The sequence below is a fragment of the Podarcis liolepis genome (genome assembly GCF_965112155.1).
Source record: "Podarcis liolepis genome assembly, chromosome: 12".
Classification (NCBI taxonomy): Eukaryota; Metazoa; Chordata; class Lepidosauria; order Squamata; family Lacertidae; genus Podarcis; species Podarcis liolepis.
The window spans coordinates 34,614,472-34,626,440 of NC_139563.1; the positions used below are offsets into that span (position 1 = coordinate 34,614,472).

Here is an 11,969-nt window from a genome sequence, read left to right on the forward strand (position 1 = left end):
AAGGGTGTATAGGCTCCCTTGGTGGACTCAAGTCCACTTTGTTGGATACAAGAAGTGAAATCTTAGCTGGGAGCAATGTAAAAAGAGGAATGGCAATGACATGCAAAAATTACAGGCAATGATAATTAGAGGTGAAATTTATGTTAAATAGGGATAACTTCACAGTAGCAGATGGGTGATCATTTGTGTAACATTTTTGAAATTATTGCAGCAATACACGTAGTGGAGCAAAGAATCACACACAAGAAACAGCCATAAATAAAGTAGGTATCTGTCCATTGGTCAGCTAGTAAACACGTATATTGTGATAAATTTGTTTCAAAAGTGAATGTCTCATTTAACCGGTTTTCTTTTCTTTCTTCTTTCTTCTTCTTTGGCAATCACTCATAGCTGAGTAAGATTGTCTTCCTTAAACAGTTTTAACAATGAGTCCGTAAGTGACTGTGGAGGCCAATTCTGGATCCACAGGTCTTTCCACAGTGAGGACATTGGTTTCTGGATGGGAGTTGATTATGGAGTGGATTTGTCAAGCGTGCCTTCCTCTTAGCATGTTTCTCCCTTGCGTCCTGAGTTCAAGTGTCCTCAAAGCCCATGACACCTTTGGTAAAGGCTGTTCTCCAACTGGAGTGCTCACAGGCCAGTGTTTCCCAGTTGTCAGTGTTTATACTACATTTTTTTTAGATTTGCCTTGAGACAGTCTTTAAACCTCTTTTGCTGACGACCAGCATTACGCTTTCCATTCTTAAGTTCAGAATAGAGTAGTTGCTTTGGAAGACGATCATCAGGCATCCGCACAACATGACCAGTCCAACGAAGTTGATGTTGAAGAATCATTGTTTCAACACTGGTGATCTTTTCTTCTTCCATCACTTGGGAAGAGAGGCAAACTAATATCAGTGTTTCTTTTCTTTATTTATAGATTACCTAAATATGCTTTAATGTGACCATTGGTGTTTTTGAGTGGTTTGATCTGTTCTTTCCAATTGTACTGTTACTGATGCTTAACAAAATGTTGCTATTGTCTTTTTATTTTTATTTTTGCATTACTATCACAGTTGCTACCTGTCTTGGGTGCTATATGTAGAAAGGTGGATTATAAATTGAATTTATAACAATATAGATTAAATAACAGATTAAGCTTTCCATGTAGTCCCTTGCTTTGGGCAAATGTACAGCATTGGTTGTTTTTTCTCATCGCTCTTCACCCCCATCTTCCAAGAGTTCAGACCACATCCTGTTAAACTGATCAAACCTCCATTTATTTTAATGAAGATAGAGTGCGCTGTTAATGTGCATATTTCAGCATACACAGATTCACAGTTCACTTTAATGCCCACTTTTCTGAACATTTAAATAATGCAACAAGTTTTTTGTATACCAAGTTAGACTGGGTGTTAAGACCCATCTTTTTAGCTTAATGGTGTCTTCGCTGCAACTAGCTTAATGGCTTTGGCACAGTGTTCCTTCATTTGTCATTACAAACATGTATTTCAGCAGGAAACCACATCAGTTGAATTAGGATTTCCTGTTGAGCTTTCAGAGCAGTCAAAAGCTGTTGAAGCGTCTGGGTAGTTTACAGTTGTTATCTACCATTATAGGAGATACAACTTTGACATAAAAACACTTTAGTAGTTCTTCACTGGTAGACTAAAGTGTCTGGGTTACATGGTGTCAAATTAGTTCTGTCCACCTTTGTGGATTGCTTGCAGAAACATGCAGCTACTGGTGCTAGCAAAGTACAATAAATTGCAGCCTAAGAAAGCTGCCTTTGATGTCAGACAACTCTGCTTGTGCTCCAAGATAAAAAATACTTACACACAACCATAAATCAAGGTGCACTTCTTAGGCAGATGGAGATCTGTTCATGGCCATGCTCTTTTCCCACCTCCAAGTAAAAGAGGTTGAACTCTTTTATTTCTTAGCAACGACGTTTTCAAGCATCACATAATTCCAAGGAGTATCAAAAAGCAATTTTCTTTTCTCTCACACATAATAACTAAACCTTGAAGAAAAAGCAAGAATTTTGATATGATTTATAATTTGATTTTTTTTTTAAAAAAAAGAAGAAACTCTGTTTTTTCTGTCACACAAAAAGCACTTCTCATGTGTCTGTCATAATTCAATCAAAGAAAAAACAAGCATGACCACTATGAAAGAACTGGGACATTTTCTTAAGATATTGCTCTCAATTTCCCCTTTTTAGAAAAACATTAAGTCACCGCTGTACCCTGGGAAGATGACAGACTGGAAGTCAATGGCACTTGCAATTTAAATGTGTTCAAAACTGAGGTGTTGGTTGAAATGGGTTAGTGGAAACTACTGTATTTTTCGTTCTATAAGACGCACCAGACCACAAGACACACCTAGTTTTTGGAGGAGGAAAAGAAGAAAAAAAATATTCTGAATCCCAGAAGCCAGAACAGCAAGAGGGATCTGGCTTCTGGGATAGCCTCTTGCTGTCCTGGCTTATGGGATAGCCATGGGCAGCCTCTCCTGAGCAGGGGGATGAAGGCTCCCCCAAGAGCCGTGCTCTCTTTAAAGAGCGCACGGAGTGTGTGTGCGGCTCTTGGGGGCTTTTCCCCAAGAAGGGAGAAGGGCAGCCCTTCTCCCTCCTCGGGGAAAAGCCCCCAAGAGCCGCACACACGCTCCACGTGGCTCTTTAAAGGGAGCGCTGAGCAGAGCCTCCCGCCTGCATCCGCTCCATAAGACGCAGACACATTTCCCCTTACTTTTTAGGAGGGGAAAAGTGCGTCTTATAGAGTGAAAAACACGGTAACTCCATGTCTACAGTCACTGCGAAACATTATTACCACTAGAATTTGAAACATTTGGCTATGACATTCATGGAAGTACACCATGGTTAACACTGCTTACAGCCCTAGAGATGTATCCATGTTCTAAAACATTCTTAAATAATCAATGTAAAAAAACCCCCCAAAAACCACCACTGTCCACTGGGCAGTATCTCACTAAACAGATCCTCAAGTGGAAATGCTTTTGGCTATGCAAAGGAAAAGCTCTTCCTCTTCTCTCCCCACGCATTCCTGTATCTCCTTAAATCTGTTTTGAGTTTCCCCCCATTCCTCCAGAGCAGATCTGTGATCTGTGTGGAGGGCACAGGGAGAGGAGAGCAAGGGGAAGTTCTGTTGCACAAGTGCATGTCATTATGGTAATTAGTAGATCGATTTAGTTGGATAATGCCCATCTCTAGCAGCGTGCGAATACTGCAAGGTATAGGTCAGCCTTTTAAATAAGCCCCCATTAAAGTTACTAGCCTGCAAAAAAAAAAAATGGGTGGCTTGCAGAAGTAGAACAGAGTTCATGCAGCAGCACTTCTATGATTGTGTGTATTTCTACAATTGGGTGCAGTTGCCTGCATGCAATTCCTTGGGGCCTATGGCCACTAGGCTAGTGCTTTCATGTGGCAATTAAAACTGTACTAAGCCTTAATTACATGAACAGAATCTTGGTTTTAAAAGGTTGTACTGCACACCAATCCTAGGTACTTTTTCAGGCAGGCTGCTCCTATGCAGTTAAGCACTCCTATGCCCACTGAAACAGATTCATCAAACATGCCTACACTGTGCATAGGATTGTAGCCTCAATGTGTATTTCTTTATTATTCAGACAGCTCATTTCAGCACCACACTGCAGCTCTTTAAGCATGTGGGGAAACCTGTGTGGTGTTGGCATACAATGATGATTATGGAACTGTCCCCACAAAGGAAAACTAGCAAGTAGAGCCTGATTTTATGCAGGGTTACTCAGAAGTATCACCATGTCTTCAACTGAACTTATTCCCGAATAAATGTGTATAGGATTTCAGCATAAGTTCCAATTACCCATGAAACTGAATCACAAAAATCTCTTTTGCTACAAAATACTATATCTGAGAGTTTGCAGTACCCCACTATAAGGTGCCCACTTCCCCCCACTTAAGGACAAAGAAAGAGCCCTATCTCAGCCCTACCACGTCCAGCGTTGTTCTCACAATGGACATGCAGATGAACATAAGAATTCTGCCTATAAGACAGCATACTGGCTCCGATACCGGAAGAAATATAGCCATTATGACTAGTAGCCATGGATCTTATCCTCCATGGGTTTGTCTCGGCAAAATGCTTGTGCCTTTAACAGCTGCATGGCAGGAGAAAACCCTGCAAACTGCACCTCCATGCTGAGAAAAGTATCACCTGTTGAAGTCTGCCTATTTCCTAATTGTTGATGGGAAAGGACGCCTGCCAGGAAAAAGTGGCAACTGCAGCAATCATTCTTCAGAAAAGGTTTTACGTTAAGGAATGTTGGAACATTCAGCAGTAGCTGCCTATGCTACTGGCCTACTTTGCTGTATAGAGTAGCAGGAAGCAACCTCCTCTCCAAGCGTGATTTTAATCAAAGGAATTTTGGTCATGATTTAAGTTGTCGTGAAGGGACAGTAGACATGAACCTGCCCCCTTCTCTTCACATTGAATCTACACACACTTTTAAAGGTGGGCAGAAATACCTGGGCAGAAAGGTATTTCCTATTAAAGTAAAAAACTACCTATCTCCCTTGCTAGTTTCTTCAAATGGCTTAGGACAGTGATGGCCAAACTCAGCCCTCCAGTTTATTTGGGACTATAATTCCCATCATCCCTGACCACTGGTCCTGTTAGCTAGGGATGATGGGAGTTGTAGTCCCAAAACAGCTGGAGGGCCAAGTTTGGCCATCACTGGCTTAGGACATGCTTTGTGCAAATTACGTTTCACTTCAACTAGTAGTCCAAGGCCACCTGAAGGAGGCAGTAGTAAGACCATTCCAGAAGAGGCCTTCACTAGAGCCAGAAGATCTCTTTTGTCCCCCATGTTGTTCAATATCTGCATACAATTGCTGAGTGGAGTGTGTTGTCACCAGTATGCCGATAGGTAAAGGTAAAGGACCCCTGGACGGTTAAGTCCAGTCAAAGGCGACTAAGGGTTGCAGCGCTCATTTCGCTTTCAGGCCGAGGGAGCCGGCGTTTGTCCACAGACAACTTTCCGGGTCAAGTGGCCAGCAAGATTAAACCGCTTCTGGCACAACGGGACACTGTGACAAGTGCCAGAGCGCATGGAAACACCGTTTACCTTCCCGCCACAGTGGTACCTATTTATCTACTTGCACTGGTGTGCTTTCACACTGCTAGGTTGGCAGGAGCTGGGACAGAGCAACGGGAGCTCACGGATTTGATCTGCCAACCTCTCAAACAGCAAGCCCAAGAGGCTCAGTGGTTTAAACCACAGAGCCACCCGCGCTCATAACACACAGCTGTTACTCCTTCTCCTTTTCTGTAGGTGAGGCAGTGGATGTACTGAATTGGTGCCTGGTTGCAATAATGGACTGGGTGAAGGGTGATAAATTTAAGCTTAATCTGAACAAAACTGAGATACTGTTAGTGGGTGGTTCCTCTGACCAGCTGAGTGGTGTGAGGCCTGTCTCAGAAGGAACAGGCTCATAGTTTATGGGTTTGCCTGGATCCATTGCTCTTACTTGAGGCCCAGTGCCTTCCAACAGCTTATGCTGGTGGCCCAAATATGACCATATCTGGACAGGAATAATTTGGTTGCAGCAAACTATGCTCTGGCAACCTCAAGATAGCCCTATCACAATGAGCTTTATATGGGGAAATGGTCCAGAAGATTCAATTAGTGCATAATGCAGCTGCCCAGTTATTAAGAGATTTGAGGCGAACACCAATATCATAACACCAATTCTGTTACAGCTAGAATCATATGGTTGTATGATTCTGGGCCCAATTCAAAATTATGATTTTGACCTTTACTGCTCTTTATGGCTCAGGATCTTCTAAAACACCTCTTCCAATATAAATCTAACCATATCCTGAGATCCTCATCTGATGGCATTCTCCCAATCTCATCTCTGAGGAAACCTCGGAAGAATATAAGGGAGAGAGTATTTTTAGTTGTTGCTTCCTATCTTTCCCCAGTGAGGTGTGCCTGGTGCCTTCGCTAACTTATTTTCAGCACCAGGTTTAGCATGGTTTGTGCTGTTAGTATGCTGCCAAAGCTTCATGGGGTTGTTATGGGGGGAGGGTGGCGTTGTTTTGTATATCTTTATGTTTTATATGCCTTTTTATGAATGTGTTAATTTTATAATGTACTTACGGTTATGTTTTTAAATATGTTTTTAAGTTGATTGGAGACATCTGTGAAACAAGTGACTAATATCTAATAGTAACACATGCCTTGGCTGTGATTCCTGCATTGCAGGGGGTTGGACTGCGCGACTTCTCGTGTCCCTTTCAACTCTACAGTTCTATGATTCTATGACTAATTAAGCACACTGCAGAGCTCAGGAAGATGGTGGGCATAAAACGGTGCTAACCAGATCATCTAGATGAGATCAGTGGATAGTGCTGGGTTGGCATTTTCCAACAGCTCTCAAAGCGGTAAATGTGGCAATGAAAGCAGGACAGTAACTGAGCTTGCAGCCACAAGTTCTCCAGATCTCACCTCAGAGGCTTGAATCTCCTGGAAGCCCAAAGATAGTGAAGGTTGTTACATGGCTACTGCCTAAGAAGACCCCCAAGATGCAAGGAAATTACAGACTATCATTCTCATAAACCTGCAGATAGGGGACCTGAAATTTGTTATTTGATTCCTTTTCCCTGCTACTATTGCTGTGTTTATGTGTGTGGCAAAGCCCCTCCTACAAACAGCTGCATGCTTGAAAAAAGCACCAGGAGATCCAGTCATGGAACTACCACATAATGGGTACTTTCCTTCTGAACCATGGCATCTCCTGAACTAAGAAACAGTTCCAGAGTCTGTATATGAACATGAAGAAATGTAAACCAGAGTGCCTGCTACACCCTTGTTGGAATTCATATTTGAATTTCTTTATATTTCTGTCTTCTGGGTTTGGACCTTGCCACACCTGCCATAAACAAACTGAAAGAATATTCTAGATTTTGGTTGTTCAGAAATTCAACCTGTAGAGCAGGGATGAGGAACTTGCAGCTCTCCAGATGGTGTTAAGACTCCAACTCTTTATTAGCCTCAGCCAGAATGGATGACGGGAGTTGTATTACAGCAACCTCTGGAGGGTCACAGGTACCCCACTTCTGGTGCAGATGCTTCCAACTGCGTCTAAAGAAAAAACTGCCAAAATGAGCTTCATTCTGCACTCTTCTTTCCTTCTAAAGTTCAGAAAACAACAGCAAGGTTAACTCCCACGCTCGCAACGTGTAGCAGAGACATGACAGCTCGCAGCAAGAGATTAAGGAGCCTCAATCCAATCTAGGTTCAATTTACAGCAAAGCACCTGTCTAGCATTGCGCACGCGCGGGCTCTCTCGAGCACTACACTTCCCCACATGCAGCGCGCTGCACAACAACCAATCACAAGCCAGGGTTCGAGCCCCGCCTATCCCCCGCCAAAAAGCCTCCTCTGAATTCGTATCCTGCAGGGGGGGGGAGCTGTCTCCCCGCGCCCCAGCAAAGGCAATAAATAAATAAACGGTCTAGGTTAGCTAAAAGAAGAACTAATAGGGCTGCCCCGATCAGTTTAAGGAGTGAGGCCTTCCTTCCGAAGGATGGGCGCCAGCAGCGGGCGGGCGCGTCTGCGGCAGCGCATCCTTCCCGCGCTGTCAGTTACAGGCGCGCGAGTTGGCTCTCGCCTCCCCTTTTCATTCGTCGCCTGGCTCTCCTGGACTTGTCAATCAATGGCTTCGGCGGCTGTGAGCGCCGGCAGCGGCTAGCAGAGGGGCGGATGGAGAACAGAAACCTTTTGGCTTCGCCCCGCCCTTGATCCCGCCTCCCTTTCCCCTTTCGCGCGCGCAAATTCCCCCCCCCCCCGAAATCCCCCCGCCACCTCATAAGGGCGGTTAATAGCCCCGCTCCTTCCCCTCACCCAATACGCCCTCTAGCCACGCCCACCCGCCCCCTCCTCGCACCGCCGCGAGCTCTTCTGTATAGGCCGGCCGGCCTATTTCAAGGCGAGGGCCTGGCTCGTGCGGCTCTCGCGCCGCCCTGGCTCCTCCCCTTTCCCCGCCTCCCTTTCCGCCAGGCCGGCCGCCCTGCTCTCTCAGAGGCTTAAGCCTGCTTTGGGTTCCTTCCTCAGTGGGTGTCAGCCTAGGCCTCGCCGGGCCCCGCCCCTCCTCCTCCTCCACCCCCGGCGCCCTCTCTCTCCTCTCGCCCCCTCCCTCTTCCAGCTCCCAGTTGTCAATCAGGCGCTGGCGCTGAGGCCAGGCGGCGACGGCGGGAGGAGAGACGGGCACCTACGCCACAGCCCAGCGGCGGCCATTCGTGGAAAAATAGGCCGGCCTGCTCCTCCCAGCTCCGGCAGCGACCGGCCTTCTCGCCGCCGCTACACCCCCAGCACCCCGCCCTCCGTCCCTCCCCTCCTCCTCCTCGAGCCGCGCCTCAGCGGGCGTTAATGCGGGATGAGCGGTACGTAGCCCCCCTCCGCCCCTTTCCTCCCCCGCCGACGCCCCCGCGCGCCTTCCCGCTTCCCCGTCCCCTCTGGGTCCCTCTGTCTCCCCCGGTCTATCCCTCCCTCTGCCCCTCCTTCTTCCATCCCCCCTTTCCTTCCCGGCCCTCCCTCCCCGTGCACATCCATCCCTCCTTCGTTTCTGTTTCCTCCCATTTTCCCCTCCCTTGCGCCTCCCTCCTCCTGCCCCTAAAGCATCCTGGGCCACTCAGTAGCCGTAGATGCTTTAGGGGCAGGAGGAGGAGGAGGGCTGTGGGTGGTTTTCCGCCGCCACCCCCACCCCCCCACCCGGCCCGCCTTACAGTCTCCGAGAGCAAGAAACCAATCAAGCCTCCCCTTTTTTTCTGGGTGTTCGCACGCCAGCCCCCCGTGGGCCGGGTTTCCCAAACCACGTTTTATTTTATTTTTATTTTTTAGGACTCCCTTTTCTGCAATAATAATAATATGGACTGAGTTAAGAATGGAGGGCTGGCGAGAATGTCCAGACAGATTTGCTCCTGGTTGCAGATTCAAAGTGAACAGCTATGTCTAATAGGTTGTGTGTTTGTTTTGTCTTTTGGTAGATCAAAAGAAGGAGGAAGCTATGCCCTCGGAGGGAGAGAAATCTCCTGAGGCTGAAAACAACAACAATAAGAAAAGCAAAACTGGAGCCTCTCAGGTAAAACATAGAGGGAAACGAAGCAAGGCTTAATTACTTTCAGTTCATTTCAAGGGATACTGCCTTGTGGCTTATAGGATGGGTACAAGTCTTTATGGCCTAGACATGTTTGGGGAAGGGGCAAGTTTTCTTGTATTTACTAGAGATGTTTGTGGGGGGCTATGAAACCTTTGGCTGGATAAGCTATTCATTGCCATTTGTTCAGTTGTCATGTTTTCTAGCATTCTTTAATACTCAGGATACTGCTTTTTAGTTTGCAAGTACTATTTTATCTCCTAATACACTATGTCTCTGTTAGGATTCTCAGCCTTCTCCTCTGGCTCTGCTGGCAGCAACTTGCAGCAAAATAGGGACTCCTGGTGAGAATCAAGCAACTGGACAGCAGCTTATTATAGATCCAAGCCAAGGTTTGGTGCAACTTCAAAATCAGCCACAACAGTTAGAATTAGTAACGACTCAGCTTGCTGGAAATGCTTGGCAGCTTGTTGCGGCTGCTGCTGCTCCTCCTACTTCAAAAGAGAACAACGTCCAACAGGCACCTTCTGTTGCTTCTAGTGCAGCAAGTCCCTCCAGTAGTAACAACGGAAATGCATCCCCTTCAAAGACGAAGACAAGCAATTCTTCTGCGGCAACTCCAGGACAGTTTCAAGTCATTCAAGTACAGAATCCAGGAGGTACTGTTCAGTACCAAGTGATTCCACAGATTCAAACGACAGAAGGTCAACAAATTCAGATCAATCCTGCTACTACTACAACTCTGCAAGATTTACAGGGTCAAATCCAGCTCATCCCTGCAGGAAATAATCAAGCTATTCTTACAGCTACAAATAGGACAGCTTCTGGGAATATTATTGCTCAGAACTTGGCAAATCAAACAGTGCCAGTCCAGATTAGGCCTGGTGTTTCTATTCCATTGCAGCTGCCTATTGCCGGCACTCAGGCACAAGTTGTAACTTCATTGCCTATAAACATTGGGGGAGTGACTCTAGCATTACCTGTAATAAATGTTGCTGCTAGTGGTAGTACTGGACAGGTTACACAGTCCAGTGATAGTGGAGTTTCCAATGGAAATCAGCTACTGTCCACACCTGTTACAACCACTGCTGTTAGTACTATGCCAGATTCTCCTTCTTCCACTTGCACAACTACTGCCTCCACTTCCCTTACAAGCAGTGAAACTTTAGTAAGTACAGCAGAAACAGGCCGGTATGCAAACACAGCAACAAGTTCTGAGTCTAGTACTGAAGAACCTCAAACAGCCACATCAGAAACAGAGACTCAGAACTCTAGTCAGTCTAATGGATTGCAAAATGTGCAGGATCAAACAAACTCACTGCAGCAGGTGCAAATAGTAGGTCAGCCTATTCTGCAGCAGATACAGATCCAGCAGCCACAGCAGCAGATCATTCAGGCTATTTCTCCACAGTCTTTTCAGCTCCAGTCGGGACAAACTATTCAGACAATTCAGCAGCAGCCTTTGCAAAATGTTCAGTTACAAGCAGTGAGTCCAACTCAAGTTCTCATAAGAGCACCAACTTTAACCCCATCAGGACAGATCAGCTGGCACACAGTACAGGTCCAAAATCTTCAAAGCCTTTCAAATCTACAAGTACAAAATGCTGGATTGCCCCAGCAACTAACCATCACCCCTGTATCTTCAAGTGGTGGTACTATAGCTCAAATTGCACCAGTAGCTGTTGCTGGTACACCAATAACGCTAAATGCTGCCCAGATTGCTTCAGTGCCTAATCTTCAAACAGTAAGTGTAGCCAACTTGGGTGCTGCAGGTGTTCAAGTGCAAGGAGTTCCAGTCACCATTACAAGTGTTGCTGGTAAGTGCTGTTAAGAATATCCTTTAGTGATGGTATTGGTAATGATAATACTTTACTATGATATGGGCATTTCTGCTTTTAAGTCTCAATAGCAAAATAGTAGATTATATATGCTCAACATTAACAATGCCTACAAAATACTGATTCCTTTTTGCTTGCACTAAATTGACTGCTGGAACAGAGGGTCCCTGGACCATCAAGAATGTGTTTTTGGGTGATGCAAGAGCCTGGGTTGGAAATGGGGAAGCCCCAGTGTCCCAGTGTAAAAAGTCCTAGTATGTGTGTGGAGAACACAAGTGGCACCTTGAGTTTCAGCTATACAGTATAAGAAACAGCTTACAGATTGCACTACTAAAAGTTACATTGGCTTGTGCTCAACTTTTGTCTTTCACCAACAGTTGTGGTTGGCAGCTCTAATTATTCTCATTATTTTAGCTGTCTCTTGTGAATGGGTGAATAAATGTGTACATGGTTTAAGTCATAAATCACTACTTAAAAGTCTTGATTACAATGCCTAAGTTGGAATGTGGCTATATCCTGCAACTAAAGAATAATTGAATGTATTATTACCTGAATTAATACGTACAATGTGTGTGTTCATCTAATGTTGTTCTGATTCTGTTCAGGAGCCTGGAATTCACTATGCAAACTGACTGCTTATTTGATTCTCCGAGGAAAAGTTGCAGATCTTTTTTTAATCCAGCAAAACAGAAATATAAATTATGTTGTAAGATGTAGAAACACGTGTGCAAGTTAATGCCTTGTCAAAATCAGTTGGAATTGCATACGATACAACTTGTATGTAGGATTGCAGTGTCTGAAACTTCGTAGAATTAGTTAATTGTTCCTAGTGCAAGAAAATTGCTGTGGCAAATAATAATTCTACTAGTGAATGAAATGAATTACAGTGGTACCTCGGGTTACATACGCTTCAGGTTACACACTCCGCTAACCCAGAAATAGTGCTTCAGGTTAAGAACTTTGCTTCAGGATAAGAACAGAAATCGGGCTCC

General features: G+C 45.2%; 1 protein-coding gene and 1 long non-coding RNA gene across 2 annotated transcripts in view; one reads left to right on the plus strand and one right to left on the minus strand.

Moving 5' to 3' along the window:
* The window catches only part of LOC310690043, a 17,276-nt gene continuing 5,307 nt past the window's right edge, over positions 1 to 11,969 (minus strand). Inside the window, exons 2-3 of the long non-coding RNA XR_014517825.1 lie at positions 6,969 to 7,175; positions 1 to 2,002 (exon numbers count right to left, since the gene is read on the minus strand). This is a non-coding gene — a long non-coding RNA (uncharacterized lncRNA). The remainder of the gene's footprint in view (positions 2,003 to 6,968; positions 7,176 to 11,969) is intronic.
* SP4 (Sp4 transcription factor) overlaps positions 7,937 to 11,969 on the plus strand; it is a 21,340-nt gene continuing 17,307 nt past the window's right edge. Inside the window, exons 1-3 of the mRNA XM_083468133.1 lie at positions 7,937 to 8,426; positions 9,030 to 9,124; positions 9,423 to 10,956. Of these exons, the coding sequence (XP_083324259.1) occupies positions 8,420 to 8,426; positions 9,030 to 9,124; positions 9,423 to 10,956 (1,636 nt within the window). The 5' untranslated portion in view covers positions 7,937 to 8,419. The remainder of the gene's footprint in view (positions 8,427 to 9,029; positions 9,125 to 9,422; positions 10,957 to 11,969) is intronic.